This window comes from Calypte anna, chromosome 3 (assembly GCF_003957555.1).
Source record: "Calypte anna isolate BGI_N300 chromosome 3, bCalAnn1_v1.p, whole genome shotgun sequence".
Taxonomy (NCBI): domain Eukaryota; kingdom Metazoa; phylum Chordata; class Aves; order Apodiformes; family Trochilidae; genus Calypte; species Calypte anna.
This window is the reverse complement of record NC_044246.1, coordinates 14,686,320-14,704,861: the sequence shown is the minus strand read 5'-3', so window position 1 is coordinate 14,704,861 and position 18,542 is coordinate 14,686,320. Positions and strand designations below refer to the sequence as shown.

The following is an 18,542-nucleotide window of genomic DNA, read 5'->3' as shown; positions in this document are numbered from 1 at the left end:
GTTAATCAGGAGAGAGAGATTATTACTTCCTTTGTTACTTAGTACTCTTATGGTGAAAAACATGGTTTTATAGGCAATTTGTAAGGAAGCTGTAGATCTTTTTGGTATTTTATAAAAACTTGTGTAACGATACCTATTACACCATTTTTAGTGCACACTTCTGTCTTTATTTTCTAAGTATTCCAAATCAGATGTTAGTATGGTTTGATTAATAAGGCGAGGGTTGTAACACATGCAAAACATATTGTGGTGCCTCTTGAGTCTTAGGTGACTTGCTTATGTGCACGTAAGTTTTATTTGGCAGCATCACATGCTAGTTACTTGCTGTCTTGTTTATATCAATACCATCACCAGGCTGATGTATGTAAAGACATCACAACTCTTCCTATTGTCAGCTTTTACAAATAGTTCCTCATTACTCCATCATAATGAATGCTGTGTTTCATTTTTTAAAAATGTAGTCACAGTTGAAAAAGTTTACAACCAGATAAGCTAAGTGTTTTGTCACTGTAGAAGAAGGCATACATGAGATAAGCATCAGAAAGCCAGATGGAGGTTACTTGCTGGTAGCTGACATTTTTCAGGGTGTGCCATTTCCACATTTGCTTCTAACCCTGCTTTGCTAACCCGGTTCCTCTTGGAGTGAGGAACAAAAAATGGAGGTTGTATTTGGAAGGTGAGGAGAGATAAGTTGTACACACAAAATGTACATGCTTAGCCAAAACAAACCAAAATGACCATATTGGTAGTACAGCTTGATAAATGTTAGTTGCATGTAACAGCTCTTTTTTTTATATCTTTGGCCTGAACTTGGTTTCAGCTATAATCAGTGACTACCAGTGATCCCATGGTGGAGTAGCATTCTGTAATGCCAGTGGCTCATTAGCAAATCTCAATAAAAGATAAGCTTCCACTTCTTTCTTAATCTGTTCTTTCTGGAAGAGAAGGAAATAAGAGGAAAGGGTCACTATTTATATCCTATTATATGTAATAAATCTTTAGCAAGATAGCAGCTTTTCATAAAAATAACTAGGCGAGTATTCCAAATGCTGAGAAAAGCCATTTAATTATTTGAGAGGTAAACTGCTATTTTGGAGCTATAGATAGCTTAAGCAATAGCAAGCTATTGTTATAATCTACCTGCACATCAGTGTTTCTTGCAGTCTTCTTGCAACAGCCTAATAAAGAAAAAGACAGGAAGAAACAGGAAAGTGGAGGGGTTTCTAATGATTTTCTTCTTTCTCTAAATAGAATATGGTGAAGAGATTGTGGTATGTACAAAGCCACTGGGTTTTCAGTGGCAGCTGTTGCTGTTGGAGAGATGAAAGCGCTTGGCCCAAGAGTCTGTTTATATGTTTGAGCAGAGAAAGTAATTTTCATGGCAAGGACCAATAAGTGAGACAGACAGAGTCAGAGAATAAGAGAGCAAAAGATAATTATCTAAATTATGTTCAGGCTATTATAGGAGACGCATATAGTTAAAATGTAATTAAATATGACAGGCTTACAGGATGCAAGCATGGCTTTGGAATGCTAATCATCAATTACTGCATTTCCTTAGGGGAGTTAGGCAGAATGAGACACTTAGAAGTAGGGTGGCTGAGGTGAGGTGTAAAGTGTTAAATAAAACACCACAGGCTGTAACAAGGCTAATTTCTTTTGGAAAATGGAGCTGTGGTATCAGGGGACCTTTGCTAGCCAAACAACTTGTGCTGCAGTTCAGCTTGAGGACCCTGGAATAAATCTGAGTAGGCTGCTAGTCCTAAAATATAAACTTCAACTTGAGGTAGTGATTTTTTTTGTTGTTGAAGTAGTGACCAGAACTTCTGCATATTAAGTGATAAGTCTAAAATGAATCAATCAGCTAGACAGGCATGAAAGCAGAAAAAAATATCAGTGCTTCCTGAATATGTAAAAAAATTGAAACCCTGAAAATCAATGGTTTATGTTTTTCAATCAAAACAAATGAAATTATTACAAAAGCACCAGAAGAGATAACTGGTAGTAAAGGAATATAAAGAAACTTAAGGCTTACCTATGATGTCTTAAATTTAATCGAGCAGCACCACTGAGCAATTGTTATGGCTTGATATATAAGTAGAAGTCTTACTGAATTTGCAATATCAGCAAAAAAATGCAAAAAGAGGGCAGGTATACCTTGTTAATGTTGTCACTAATTTTTCTTCCCATCTGGGTGAAGTTACACTGTATGAATTATCTCTGCTGTATAATTATATCTGTACTGGGAGGTATTCCTCTGTATATGTCCATGTTCTCAAATGTACTATTACACTTTAAACCAGTGTAACTGTCTAATGAAGAGAGTTTGTCTTGCTTATTTCAAAAGCGACTTCTTACAGATCCTTTTGGCTTGTTTTCTACTTTGTTTTTTCCTTTTTGCTAAGGAAATAATGAGAAAATTAGGTCACTTAGTTTACCCAAACAAGTCTTAATTCTCTGGTGGCAATATTCTTGAATTTTAATAACTTGAATTTTAATAATGCTTCTACAAATTGTCTATAATATTTACTTTATTTTTCCAATGGGAAAGGAATACAATGGACACATAACCAAGCAATAAATGTTTTTGGGAACGAATTTACTGAAACCTGTCTCCCTTCAAGTCTCAAATCTCTTTTTTAGTCTTTGTCATGTTTTATTATTGAAAGATTAATTACAATCCAATCCTAATAATAGCATTGAAGCAGAAGATAAGGACATGTAATGTGGGGGCAAGCAGAAGAACTTGGGAGCTTCCTGGAGGAGCTGATCTAGAAGTGTGTTGTCAAAAGGATGTTCAGAGAGCCCTGTTTCTAAACCTCTCAGTATCTGTCATGTTCTTCAGCTCTATTCCCAGACAGGTGCATCAGCTTCCTCACTGTCACTTCAAAAAATAGACAAGAGCATTTACTGCCACCTTTGGAAAATCTGCACTGAACTCTTGCCGTATTTGACCAGTGCTCAGATGTACTGTAAATAAACACAGACCCATTTATATTCTGTTCTCTGATCCCAAATTAACCTATTTTATTTTCACGGAACCCAAACTCTACTTTAGAGGCTAGGAAGGCATAGGCTGTTCTTTAAAGCCTATATCCACTTTTATATGGAATAGCTTTAGAATATTTTTCAAATCACTAATCATGGAAATTTGATTAATTCTTCTTACATCCAATGCATGTGTGTAAAAGTGACAACACAGGCATAATGCAAACTATGGCAATTCTTTGTTATGAGTATTGGTGTTACAATCATCTGATTGTCCCAGCCACTCCTCTTTGGAGCTCTTTATCTTAAGGTAACAAGTACATTTGCCCATCAAGATTAACTTGAGTGACTGTACTAGGGTAATAGAAGAAGGAAACTCAAACAGAATTGTTCTCATGTTTAGGGCAAAAAAATGTTTACCTCATAATAATCTTCCACATTGTGAGACAGTGAACAAAACAGTCCATTCTCATATTTTACTGAAAGCTTGAGAAAAGAGCCTGAGCTTTAAAATAAGGAGGACCTAGCCACAGGAGGGATATAAATAAACCATGTTGTTAGATGGGTTACTGCTGTACCTCTAATGCCTGGTAGACTGCACCTTTCTATTATGATAAGTAATTCTAATTATATCCACTATTTCATGCAACAATACCAGTAAACTATTTGAAATTAGGTCTTGATTGAACTCATAATCTTCATTAAGAAAATATAACCTGACATCAGTGTTAAAGTAATGGTCGACTAAATTAAACCCAGAAATACTATGTGTGTAACAGTGAGGTTTTCCTGCTAATGGAAAATTCAAATACCAGACAAATAGTCAGCAGTAACACTGTTCATACTGCCAGACTTTGGGGTAGTCTGCTGATGGCCAGTGGTGCTTTGGTCCCTTATTTGAACACTTCAGACGGTGTTCTGAACACATTCAGAAAAACTATCCAATATTTTGTCTTCTTTAAGGAGTTAATCAGGCTACCTCTAACTACATTTTATTTCTGAAGCCTTGTGTGATAGGGTCTAGTTTTGCTTAAAAGTTACATTCTGTATCTAGGTTTCATGTTCTGAATATGAAGATTAAATTATTTAAATTCCAGTGTGTTCAAGTACAAATCTAGCAGAATGGAAGGCTGGCATCAAACTGTAACCTCTTTAGTGCCAGTGTGTTCTGTAGGCACAAAGGTATGGTAGAAATTTCTGTCCTTTCCTGCCGTGTATCGGGTTACTTGAGGTGTTGTACATCACCCAGGATCAGAGGAGCTTGAAAGAGTAAGGAAGGTGATACTGGTCCCTGTCTACTTCTTCTGTTTTCAGTATAGCCCACAATGTTACACTCCTGTTTTGTGGGGGATGTCTGTTCTCACCACTGCTTCTCTGTCATGATGGGGAAATCCTCAAAAACTGAACTGCAAAGAAGTGCTTTATGTCACTGATAAGTTACAGGCAGGACCTTGACCCACATGAGGGAAGCTTATCTCCTCTGCCTTCACTGCTCCACTTTGAGTGGGAGGAGGTTTTTTGAGGCTTTGGGTGTTTTTTTTTCCCCTAGAACTCCTATTTTCTTTAACCAAGCTCTGATGATTTCTCACGAGTAGCTAACAGATGAATGCGTTTCATTTTATTTATCTAACATAAGGTATGTATGAAAACACATAAGCAGAGTCTACACACTTTAAACCAAAAATGGATAAGTAGTGGTGGAAATTCAGGTGATGAAAATTGTTTCTCTGTTAGCCCTGTTAAGTGATAATAATACATACTGTCACTTGCCTGGAGTCACTGTATATATTACTGCAAGCTGTTGTGACCATGTTTAATATTTGTATGTCTTTCTGGATTTTTTTGTAGGTCCTGGCAAACAATCACTTTTGATAAACAGCCTGCATCTTTTATCAGAATAGTTGGAACTCACAACACAGCTAATGAGGTAAGGAACTTGGAAGAAAACCTTTATTCTTCATGAATATGCAACAGTAGAGTTTTTCATATCTTGCAATGAAATTGATAATGCCTTCTGAAATAGGCTTGCTTCTTTTTTTTTTTTTTTTTTTTTTCCTCTGGCAATCTAGCTAAGTAAGAATAAATGCTTTCCTCATTTGAACATTTGTGAACTGTGTTATTGTCTTCCCTACAGAGTTGAAGGGCTGTTGCCAATTGGGGAGATATTTTGGGGGTTTTAAAGATAGTAAATCATTTCTTGTTTTGACTGTTCCACAATGACATCAAACATTCCTATTGGGCTTCATTTAAAATTAATCCTTATTTTGATGAATGGTGAAAATACCATTTTGATGCACTAGAGAAAGGTCTGTAGTCTCTGATTACTTGATTTTATCACCTTTATATTATCTTTTTTCATGAATAAAACATAAGAAAAATCCCATTCTTCATAAGAAAATCTTATTTGCATAAGATTCTCTTATAATTAATTTTCATACCTGGTAATTTAGTTAACCAGTAGTGGCCAAAGTAAGATTATTTTTTAAATTAATTTTATACAGAAAAATTATATTTTGCCCTAATTGGCCAATGCAAATAGCGTCCTGGTTGGGTTTTTTTTTTCACTTGTACTTCTTTTGTAATTGTTGTGTATTGGCTCAAAAGAAGTCCACATTTAAAGCTGACATCAGTGGAACAAATTTACAATATGTGAATTTAAGAAGAGATGTATGTCTATCTGAGCTTAGAATGCTGTATGACAAGAATATAAAAGGCACCCAAAGCTGCTCCTTCTGTGTGTCTGCATTCATGTCTGCTTCCCACACATGTAGTTCATTCACAAAGCACATTGTAGTTTCACACTTTACAGTCAGCTTTGGATAGCACTGTTACATTTGTAGTCATTAGAGTTTCTCCACTCTAGGAGCCAAGATTTCTGGTCGTATTTAACATCTGAGGTTGTTGGTTATTACGCATTGGAGGATTTGCCAAATAAAATTGGTTATGTCCAATTTTAGAGCAGTTGTTGCAAATATACACACCACCAGATGTCAACATGAGTTCTCAGCAAACAGTTGAAAAGGAGCTGACCAACAACTGAACTGGGAACGCCAGTTTTTACTGTTTTTTTTTTCTAAACATTGTCTCTAATGGTGTACAGTTCAGTCTTAATCACTGAGTTCTTAGAAATACAGAGTAAGAAGCTGCCTCCAGGTTTGTTGTACATGCATAGAGGTGGCCTTTCCACTACCAATCCATATAGACAGAAACGTTACCTCCAAGTTATAATTCTCAGAAGTAGCTTTAAGCCCTGAATAGTAATGGGATTTAAAATATTTCTAATTTCAAATTGGTTGCTATTTTCATGGAATTTAATATTCTTTGTTGTTATTTATATGGAGCACTGTGTAAATTATGAATAGTATGTGCAAATTTAGGTTATTTATTAAGATTTTAAAAATCATTCTTTGGAATCTGTACCCAACACTTTTTAAATTTTCTTTAGGAAAAAAAAGTTAGGAAAAAAGTAAGGCTTATAGGGGAGGAACATCATCTGCATGCACATATGTTACTAAATTACATTTTTTGATACATATTAAACATATAGTCAGTAACATCTTGCCATAAATTTTCATTTTCCAAAAACAGCAGCGAGATATTTTTTCATGCTTCCAGTTTAAATAATAACAGTGTAACCAAAGTCTCCCTTTGTTCAGGAGTCTGTAGCCTCAGTAATCTCTTCAGTAAGAATAGTAATCAGTTTCCAGAATGATTTGACCACAGGTGGTTGTATTTTATGTCAAACCACTCTCATTTTAAATGAAAAATTCTAATAGTAGTGTATTATTTTTACTGTAATATATACAAAAATAGTTCCTACTGGTTCTACCAACACATAAGTTTTAACTTTGAAGGACAATCTGTACTTTCCAAAGGGCAGAGTTGATTTTTGGAATTGCAAAAAATCCCATAAAATTTCTCCATTTTGTGAATTATTTCATCTTCTGAACTCCTCTTTTCTTTTGCCAAGTTTTGAAACACAGCAGGTTCACAGATTTTTTTTTCTTCATTTGAATATTCTTTTGTTATGTTGGAGCATGCTACCAGTGTAACTTTTTGTTTTCTTGAGCTTCCAGACATTCTACTTTTATAAAGAAAAGGATTATTTTTCCTTAGTCTTTGTCATTTTTCTGGCAACTCACCTGATACTTTGACTGTGTCCTCTTTGCTGTTACTGACCTGGAAAGGACACCTGGCTGCTAATGCTGAGAGCTTTATCTTACAAATTACTGCACCAGTGTAGGTGTACTTGGCCTTCCTGCTTTGTACGTTGGACCTTTCTTAAAATATCCAAGAGAAATATAACATGGCATCAATCAGAGGATGATGTCAACTGTCATCTCTGTCTTCTGGGAGAAACACATGCAGGATTATTTGCACTAGTAATACTGTTCTGAAGTATGTAGTTCCAATATTGGATGAAGCAGGCAAGTTCAATTATACTGTTCTGTCCTCTGCTTCTTTCACAAGCTGTATTCTCTGTATGTTGAGGTGGCAGAGTAACTGAAGATACTGTTGTAAATTCACAGCCTTGTTTGTGTTCCAGATGCTAAGCTGAACATTAAGCATTTAGTTTGAAACAATTGGTAAATATGAAAGTTACAACTTAAGAATCGGGTACATCAGACTTTATAGATCACTATTAGCTACATTTCAGTGGTATCTACGCTGCATTTAAAAACTATGCATCACTGTGTAAAATGAAGTTTTAAATATGAAAGACTTCTGGTGTGCAATACAGTAGAAATACAGAATCTTGTGACTTGGAAATCTCATTCATTAGGCTGTGCTGCAGTGTCTTACAGGTGTGCACCTAGGAGATAATGTCCTTTTCTGCAAATCCCAACACTGAGAAGTGCAGCTGGAAAAACTGCAATAGCTGTCACTTTAGAAACCATGGGAGCATGATAAGTATAAAGAAGCTTCTCAAAAAGTGTAGCTGAATGCAAAAATTGGCTTCTCAAGAACTGTAGCAGATGGAGAGAACTCATGACACGGTAGTAACTAGTTGGGCTTTAGGAAAAAACTCACCAGAACAAATACAGAGAAAAATCATTGTGTACAGTTGTGTTTATGTGCGGGTACAGGTGTAGATATGTAGTCTGTTCATATATGTATATGTAAAGGTTCAGTGATAGCTCTTTGTGAGCACGTTTATATTTAGAAATATAAACGTATCACTATATACCTGTATTAAAAATGGCAGGAATTCTTATGCTGAGAGGCACAAAGAAATAGGACAGGCATTTAAAAAAACAGTGACAGTTAATATTTTACAATTAATTTCATGTATTCTGTCAGAATTTGGTTTAAGTAGCTTGGACCTATTGCATACATAACAATGCAGACATCTGCTCAATGTCCACGTGAGCAGGGGTGGTCAGAAAGAATATTAAGATCTTCAGCTATATTGAAGAAATTACAGAAAAACTAATATTCTGTAGTCTTGTATGAATATGTGGCCTACCCATGTCTTTTTTTATGGTATCTGCTTTTTGCCCCAATTAACTTGAAAGGGTCTGGGAAAGTCCAGTTAAGATTATGAGAGTTTACATTTGTTTGTGACAGGAGCTTTAAGGACACGATCTGCTTGCGAGAAGAATGACAGAAGAGGTCACAAACACATACCAAAAAGTCCTAGTTGTAAAACATGCAATGCATGAGAAAATAGCAAATTTTCAATGACTATGAAGAGATTTATTTGTTTAGTATGTGGCAGAGCAGTACAGTTTGTAGCAATTGGAAATCATGTGGAAATTTATGCAAGATTTAAGAGTTCCTACCCTTTCTCCTCCCAGGCACTACAAGAACAAGTAGAAGTGAGAGTAAGTAGAATATTAATCGGGAAAAATGCTTAAACAGATGGTCATCTTACTCTTAAGATAAGGTCATCTGTACAGTGGTCCCAGGTATTGTTTGAAACATAAGGAAACCATCACTGTTTGAACTGGAATATTTCATCTGATGCAGCAGCAGCCTGCTTGGACACCGAGTGCCGTTCTGCGTACGGCAGGATCTGTCTGTAGAGCTACTAGTGCTATTACAGCAGAGGGCAATCTTGAAATAGAATCATATTAGTGGTGAATTAAATTCCATTTCTAGTGCATATGAACATTCAGTCTTTTGAGGAAGTATTTAGATCATAAAATACATTTATGACAATTAATATAGTTGTTGTGGTCATCTAATAGCGTGTAGTGGATGCTGCTTGGCAAAGAAAAAAATAAATTACAAGTCTCTATCCAGTAGCTGCTTTTTAGTGCCATATGTAAAGGCTGGTATAATTTGAAGGCCTAGACTTGTATCACTTTATAATATTTGTGACCTATGGACAGATGTTTTTAACTTCATGCTGAAATATTCTAATTTGAGTTTGGCACTGATCTGGCCTGTATACTTCCATATAGATTTCATCTTACTTTGATCATGCTTTTGCCAACATTTAATTGTTTTGCTTTATCTTCATTTTTTGTTCTTTCCAGGTGTTTCACTGTGTGCATTTTGAGTGCCCAGCACAAAACAGTACCCCCAAGGATGAGAGTAGCAAGGAAGTGGCAACAACAGAGACTGGTGGACAACAGGTTGTTTCTCGCCCTGTTCGAGCTGCAAGCACCAGTTCCCTGCATTCCCCTTCTGGATCCACCTCGCGTTCACATGCTCACCAACCATAAAGGAAATTGAAAGGGAGCTTTTGCAGCCCCACTGACACTGTATGAAGTTATTCAGAACCTTCTTATGCTAGCACCTTTTCTTTCCTTTTCTCTGTGAACGAAGGGGACCATGTCTGAAAGCTGGAAATGCTGAAATGGAGAAGGCTTTTTCCAAGGACAAGAAGAGACTGCTTCACTCTCCTCAATTTGTTCAAATCAGGCTAATCTCTGAGGGGGGAGAAGATAGGTCTTCAGTCTTCATTAAATACCCCATTAACACCCTACCTCTCTAATCTAACCAAGGCAAGGGAAAACAGAAGGAAATAAGACAGAGCTAAAGTGGAAATGTAAAATGACACAAGTAAAATGTAAGGCATATGAAATAATATTTGTTTCTTGAAGGCTTCCATGCAAAAAAATTGTTTATGAAACACATCAGTCCAGAATATATGTTATTTTTAAATGTTACTCTTCATTGGTATTCCTTTGTAACAAGTAGTCTGCTTTCTAAATTGTTTTGACGCTGTATTCCGTTTTATCTCGTATTTTTGGCTGTAGCAAATGCTGTGCAGTAGATTAAGGAAGCATCAAACATGTTTACCTGCTGAGATGCAAATTCCCTGTTCATCATGGGGTGACAAGAAAAGCTTTCATGATATCAACAAACTAATTAATGGATGCTATATTAATCTTGACCTTAGCTGGCTTTTCAAAGTACAAAATTCCATTTCTTACACTCAAAAAGGAAATTCCTAAATCTTGTCTTGAGGAACATATTTTTCACTCGTGAAGGTGATTACTTATTTTTTACCTCTAATTCTAAGAAAAATTGCATCAGATCATCAAAAACATTTGGTTTAGAAAAATGGAATTTTGTCTGGTCGCTGGCAAGCACTTCTTTAGCATACAAAAGAAGAATTTGCAGATACTTATTTTTTTCCAAGCAAAAAATGTTTTAGTCTAGAGCTAAAATACAAAGGTTGTGTGTGCATAAACATTTCTCTTAAATTTCATAACATACGATGCTTTTCCACTGTGTTGTAAAAGATCTGTCTGGCTCTTACTTTGCAATCACAGAATTTATCCATCTGTGTCTCTCTGAATCACATTGCCTGCTACTTTGCTTATTCTGAGAGTTTCCACACTGATGATGGTACAGCTCATATTCTCCAGAGCTCTGTGACTTTAAGGAAGAGCTCTCTGTTGGTTTTCAGTATTGGATAAAGCACTTTTATATTGAGACAAATGCAGATGTAATTGGCAAAATCGATTAGGGCACTTGTTACTCCTCACAAAGTATATTATATTGGAAATGCCAGTTATCCAGTATTATGAACTTGGAATTTCCTGTGGTGACAAATAGCCTTGTCAGAAGAAAACAAAGCTAGTGTAGGATAAATGTGGTTTTCCTTTGCATAACTGAAGTGATAAAATGAGTTATATCAACATAGAAAATAGTATGTTAATTTATCACGCTACTTAATTTAAGAGAATTTCCCTGTTGGATACTGCTTGTGCTAAAAACAGGAAGAAATATAACAAGTGGTAGCAATGAATCAGTAGAAACTTCCAAGGAGAAAAGCTTCCTTTTTCTTGTTTCAAATAAAATTGATTAGACTTTATCAATAGTATTATAGTATTTTTCATTGCCAAATTGCAGCTGAGTTCTAACATTTGCATACAGCCCCCTTCCTCCCCACTTCTGTCTTCTGGCTTGTTAGCATCTGTTGGTGAAAATGTGTGCTATCTTTCATACGTGCCACAGCTGCCTCAGACACTGGGGAGTTCTGAGGCAGGATAATTCTCATGCCAGCCAGCAAAGAGGTTTGCTTTTCTCAAGCTGTGGATAAGCAAAGGGCATAACTTCTTAGCTGTTAGTAATCACCATTTTAGAGAATGCTTAAAAATCTTTGGTTTTTTTTTTTTAATTTTGTGCCAGCTTTTCTGAGTCTATGCTCTCAGAGAAAGAACAGAATTTTTAGTTTGCAAACTTTGATGTGCACAATTTATTTTTATGATACAAATAAGTCTTGTAGACTGTAGCCCACTGTACATCTTTGTGATCTTGTCCCATGACTCGCTATTGAACAGAAACGCCTCTTTACTTCCCATGGCATAAGCCCGCTGCCAAGAATCAGAATGAACAGATCTGAGAAACTCCCAAGCAAAACCTGTCACATCTTACAGACCCTCCAGTTCCCTCTTTCCACAAATCAATCAAAACAAAAAACAACTTTGTGCTGTCCCTTTATACAGAGGAATAGAAATTGTCAATATTAGACTAATTCTCAGTCACATGTGGCCTTTCTTGCAGTCTTTATTTTCTTCACTAAGAGTTGCACTTCAAACCTCCCACTGAGACGAGTCCAATGCAGCCACAGAGCTCCCAGGCTTTTAATACAAGCCCTGCCACAACTTCAGTTTGTAGTGGGAATCCTTTGCATTTATTCATAGCAATAATGTTGAGACGTTTAAGGGACCTGATCTAACTCTGCTTGGTCTTCAACTACTGGCCAGTGCACACCCCTGTATTGCCTAGTGTAGGTCTCTGTCTTAAATATTGTGTCAGCAACATAACACTAGTGACAAAGGAAGATTCTGCTCAGAACTGATCTGTGGTTTAGTGTCAATCTTCTCATTCTTTCTAATTATTGTATTTATTGATTCCCAATTTCAGGTATTGTTCTTATATATTCTGAAATTTGCTATTTTCTATTTTTTTCCAATTTTTTTTTCCCTTTCCTTTTATTAACTAAGTTGTGCTTTTACAGATTAATATCAGGGTTTCTCAGTGTGATGAAAGACTATTAAGTATTCAGAACAGGGGTAGAGCGGAACTGACCAGGTGCTCATTGCTTTCTTGTCAGAAACTAAAATAGACCTTTTGTTGGATTTCTACATAATGGAACTAACTATGCTGTCACTATTGAACCATTATTTCTATTTAGTATTTCAATATCTTTTAATTTCCCAGATCTCAGTTTCTCAGTTTTTCTTCCAAATGTTAAATTCAGAGTTAGATTCAACTCGTATGGCACTCAGCAATGTTCTTTCTAAAGTCTCTTTAATTAATTAACTTACTCCAAGCATATTGAATAAATCTTTATTCACAGAAATGCATGGTCAATTATAACTCCTTAAAACTGATTTATCTAGGAAAATTATTTCTAAATTGAGCAAAAATTGTGCAGCTCTGTTTTCAATCATCTCTAAAACAAGTTCAAATGGCACATTAAATGAAATTACAATGCAAGAAGTTAATCCAAGTAAAAGATAATACAGAGGAGCAGTCACCGACTTTTTTTGAGAAGGAACTATTCTTCATTGCAGTTTTATTCCTGTAGAGCTCAATTTCTTTTCTTTTTACCCATGGAAATCAAGTTTTCTTGCTTATTATGACAACTCATGAAAGAGCTCACTGCTTCTCTGCATTGCTGAAAAGTTTAAATTAATTGAATGCATCTTCATCTTTTCTAATGATAACATTAGTGAATTTTGCTTAGTATCTGACTTAATGAGAATTTGTGTCCATAAAGGAAAGCAAAAGGTGTCTGTAATTGTTCCACTCTTAAGTAAGTTAAGTTTTCTAACCAAATGCATGCAAGCATTTTCTCATTATTCAGCAGTGCTTTATACAGCTCAAGTCAGTGTGAAAATCAGAAGACAAAGTTAATGCCATTCTTATTGCTAGTTGTGTGTTTGTAGTTCTGGTTATACAGTGGTGCCTACCCAGAGACACTGAATAAGGAATTAGATGTGATTGCAAAGGAAGTAGACATGCTGTACATTGCAGTTCACTATGAAAGTATTAATCGGTGTATATTTTGACAGGTGTTATTATACTGTCAAATGGACAAGTGAACACTGTGGCAATTTTTTGTTCTGGCTCAAGCAGTCAGCAATTAATCAGAGCCAGTAAGAGTTAGCATATTGAAGAGTAAATATTTAGGCTTCTGTGTCATACCATTTGCCAGAGGACTAAACCATGCTGCAGAAGTAATACTTTGTAGATCCCAGAGAATGCTCAAGGCCTGTTCCCTGTCCCCATCTTGCAGTTAATGATGAATTTAGGTTAGAATCCTTAGTTCTATCTGAACTTGTTGTTGTCAGTTGTACCAGTTTGCCCATACATATATACACTTATATGAGTTCCACAAAGCTTTGTTTGGGATACAGAAATGGAAGTCCTGGGTCTCATTTTAGGAGTACCTAAACATTCATTCATATATATATATATAGTACACATATGAATATGTACACACACACATATATATGTTAAATTGAGCTAGTAGCTATTTATTTAGCTTTAATTTAGAACAAGTTCTAAAGCCCAAAGCTAAAACAACAGAAAAAAGAAATCTATGTCGGGTAGTGTGAAGTGCTACCACTGTGGTATGGCTGGATGGCAGGATGCTGGTGCTTGTGGGTATTTAAAAAGTGCAAATGCAAACAAGGTATGGGGGAGCAGATCCAAGTCTGGTTTTTGCCCACTTGTTAGGTATTGGCAATTTGGGTGCAGTGAGGTAGGTAAAACAGAGCAAGTTAAATGCTCATCTCAGATAGGGGTGCAGTCCCAAGAACACACCTCTGTTCCTCATTGCTGCTCTGTGTGCTCTGGCTTGCAGTTTGTACAGAGTGAGTCTTCATAGAATTTTTATTAACTGCTGAAAAAACTCTACAGGCTTTTCATGGGCTCCTCACAAGTTGTCATTGCAAAGCTTTGGCTGAGCTAATGTCAAAGTCTCATCTGTATTCCATGATAGAATCTGGGTCTGTGTTTGATTTTGAAAATGCTCACTAGAAGAATTGTTCTAAATAGTTCTTAAGTCACTCTTAGGTCAACTTTATCTAAGTAAAGAGGGCCCAAATGAAAAAGCAGAGTTATACAAGGAAACTACAGGTGCCTGACATTTACCAATAGACTGACTGCCAGTACAACTACATGCCAGTTTTATAATACTGTATGTGTTTAATTACTATGATACATACAAACGGTGAAAGGAAGTGAAGAATTGGCTCTATACAGGATCACCCAAGCAAACAGCACAGAATTACTTCTTTTCCCATTGCTTCCAGCCTAATAGAATAATACAACTTGGGAGGTTTTTGGGGGGAAGAAGAAAAAAAAATAGTATTTGATTCATTGCATAAATATCATAGATATCTAAGTTTGAATCACTTTGGCTAAAAATCTAAATGAGGGGTGTCTTCACCCGGCACAGGTGTAAACTCACCTTTCCAGTGCCTCCTGCTACTTCAGGTCCTGGGCTATTGCAGAGCAGGAGAGCTGCACTGTTGGTGCAGTGTAAGTACTTTTCGTCATTAGACCTTTTACTCATCTATTTTGTATTTATCATCTTGAAACCTCTTTTCTCTTTTGGCAGATGCTCATTCCTCAGTTGAAGAAGGTAACCTAGTTTTCATCATTTTCAGAATTATCCTGTAGCTCCTGAAAATTGGCAGGTAGACATCAACAACCTCAGTCTGTATTGCATAGTCAGAAGAATTTACAAAACTCACCTGTGTGGTCTCTTACAGCAAATGTGTGTCCAAAATGTACCAGATGACTCCTGGAATATCAAGTAAGTTGGGCAGTATTGCTGTTCAGATAACAGATCATGGGTCTAAAACTCTGTGCCACATAGTGTAAGTGAATAGCAGTAACCACAGCTGCTTTCTGTAGAGGAAGCAGGGAATTTGCTCATCTACCAGAAAGGGTTCATTTCCCTCATACTGCTTTTGGTTTACATCACCTATCTGTTCTCTCTGTGCTCCTGAGCTACAGTAACTAGGTGATTTATGACTAAATCCTAGAATCCAGTTAACATTTTTATCAATAGATATTTTTTGTCTTTACATGAAGAATTTTAGATTGTGCTTTTGGGGCATGGTTAGGCTGCAGAATTGTTTTTGTGGCATCTCCTATAGTTGTTGTGAGTTATTTTCATCTGATGAAAGAGTAGAATTCTTAAAAAAAAATTTCTTATATAGATTTGTCATGCTGCAAAACAGCTTTTGAAACAATCACAGCAGTTTCATTCCTGGAGAATAGAGATGGTTTCCTAATGTTCTCTACAGACCAGGATCCCACCTGTAAGTATGTTCATGCCATTTTTAATAGCAAGAGCAGTGGTGTTGCATGATTTGGATGTCACTTACTCATCTTGAGAGGTAAATACTTTGAATTAATGTTTTTATTCAATAATACAAAGCTCATGGGAGTTAGGTGATTAGATTAGAAGCTTATCATAGTGAGAACTGAGTTGCAAGGAGCAGTTTGGGAGAAAGACTGGTATGGACTTGGGTGTGTGCATCTGGGCATATATAGCTAGGAAAACAAATGTGTTACCTAAGCTGAAATGACTATTTGCAAAGATGTGGTTCTGCATGGCTTTTTTTTTTTCTAATTTATGGAATTTTTTTAAGAAATCTGTTACTCATCTGAATGTGAACTCTAAAAGAGGAAGAGAGAACATAGGGGGCAAGGCCTTAGTAGTTTTTATGGAAAGAGTAACATGAACCTATGATTCTTGTGATCTGAGCCAGTTCAGTTGCCATTCCTCGCAACGCACCCTTTTTCCTATATGCTTCTCCCAGTCTGCTTTTTGCTCCTTTTATGTTCTTCCTACATAGCATCCTATCACCATTGCTGTGGTGTTCCCTAGAACTTTCCGTCAAATGGTGATATATTAAGGATTTGTAAAATGTATTTTTACCTCTTTGTGATATGTCTAATAAAAATACCCTCTTCCCAGTTCATTCACATCAGACTTTAAAGGCAACTACCTGTCATACCTGTCAGGTGCTAGTGAGCAAAATTTAAATTTGGCTGTCTATAGATATGGGAAATACTACTCCTTTTGCAGATTGTATATCTGCTTGTGCTCCATTTGTTACCCACCAGAGAAAAATCAGTAAGAGTTTTTCTATGACTTCAGTAGTAGGTCAGGCTTCGTGCAGGCTTATTTAAGTTAATGTAACTTTTTTAAATGTAACTTTTTCTCTTCCACCATCATGCGCCATATACAGGTGCAATTTGTTAGCTGTGCATTGCTCTTCGTGTTAGTTGTACGTAAGTGTTGTTTTCTAACTGCATCATCAAAAGTGAACCATGGAAGAATTTGTAAGTTTTCAGCATTCCTGTTTGCACTGTTCCTGTTTGAACAGAATTCCTATTCAGCTGTCTGGGGATTCTAACATCACACTGAGCACACGGACCTATTCTGAGAAGTACAGCATTACTTCACAATTCAATGCCCATGTCTATTAACCTTGTCCAATACCTTGGAAAAATTTCTTTCATTTCTGCTCTGCTCAATTTCATTATTATCACTGCTTTTCTCTCTGAAGTGAATGTCTATGTTATTCCTTCAGAGTTCATAAATTAATTATAAGGAGCCAGGCTAAATAGAAGTTCAGCTTATATTAAACTTTTTCTCTCCTTTCTGTCAGTACTTCTCTTGCTGACAGACAGTAGTTTAAAACCAAATGCTTACACTCCCCTTCTATGTAGCAGTTACTGGATCTTGAAAGTTTTTTGTGTTAAATCCCTTCTTTCTCATATTTCCTAAATGTAGATTGTTTCTAAACTACCTCAGACTTTATTGTGAACAGGTACGAGTTTCAGCTGAAGTTTTCAGACTTTATCATGGTCTTTGTTCTTAAAGTGCATGCATATGTAGTGATAGCAGCCTGCCAGACCCTGGTTGCATTTTCAGGAATACTGTCTGTAGTGGGACAGGTAATTGGGTTGAACTCACAGCCACACTCATTCAAGCTCATACTGAGACCTCTTTCAAGGAAGACTTTTCAAGACAGCAACTTGTGGTGCGGGAGGTGCTTTGGTTTTCTGTTCTCAGCTTTTGGAAGGAACATGGTGCTGCCAGCACTGGACTGTTTTCACCTCTTTTACTGTGTCAACTGTCAAAAACATTGCATCATCAGACCTCCATTCCTGGCTGTTAGTCCTGCTATTGCATTGGACTTCCCTCATCAAATGAGAATAAAGCCCAGGTGGCATGTTCTGATGATAACATTTTATACCACAACAGATACACATTGCCAACAGTTTGGGTTAATTAGTTTTCAGGTAAAATGATGGTTGCAGATCATGCTGCAGTGATCCAGTCAGTAGCTTTGGAAATTGTCTGGTTTTGTAAGTTATCCACTGGACAACCCGGCAAACCTTGTTAGTACTGATTTACTGTTCACCAGTAGATATGCACATCATCAAACGGGCATTTTGTAACATGGAATTTTCTATGAGTATCTAGAAAAAAAGCATCATAGTTGTATCCATAGTAAAAATACATATATTTGTAATGATAGTTACAGATTTTAATTTAAACTGCTCTAAGCTATTCTGTTCTAGAAATGCATTAACACTGTATTAACAGCTGATCAGCAAAGGGTTCTGGAAAGAAGAAAGGCCATCTCTGCATTTCTTACTTAAGAGTTTCAAGGCACAGCAAAACTTGCCAGTGTGAATGCATAAAGTAAAACTGTTGTGCTTTTTATTTTTATCTTTGGGGGGTTTTTTTCTTTAAAGTATTTAACTTCACATGAAAAAAATAGAATATATTTAAAATAGTGGTAACTAGAAATGCATCTCTTCAAGAATTAGAGGTGTGTCATTTGAGAAATAAAGTGGTCTTTTGTGTTTAACTGCTTGTCTGTAGTTTTATTAAAATAATGGTAGACCCTGTCTGGTGCTGCTACCATATTGTATGTCAAAGTTTTGGCAGAATTGGATTAATTTCCTAGTATGGCAAGGAAGTAAGTTTGTTGTGGTTTGGTTTTTTTTTCAGTCATCACTGAATGATACAATTTTAATACCAGCATAAAACACAGTGATTTCCACAGTGACTTTTCAGGCATCCATGAAGCTACTGCAAGTGCTGAGAA

The 18,542-nt window shown here is 36.3% G+C and overlaps 1 protein-coding gene across 3 annotated transcripts in view; it reads left to right on the top strand.

Annotated features, from left to right (window-relative positions):
* Positions 1–18,302, top strand: part of BTBD9 (BTB domain containing 9) — a 116,534-nt gene extending 98,232 nt beyond the window's left edge. For 2 of the 3 annotated variants that reach the window (XM_030446789.1, XM_030446790.1), the window contains exons 11-12: positions 4,837–4,915; positions 9,471–10,163. In XM_030446789.1, coding sequence (XP_030302649.1) covers positions 4,837–4,915; positions 9,471–9,659 — 268 coding nt within the window. In that variant the 3' untranslated portion in view covers positions 9,660–10,163. Of the gene's footprint in view, positions 1–4,836; positions 4,916–9,470 lie in introns of all 3 variants that reach the window. The other variant, XM_030446788.1, reaches the window with a different exon arrangement.
* Positions 18,303–18,542: the final 240 nt, after the last annotated feature.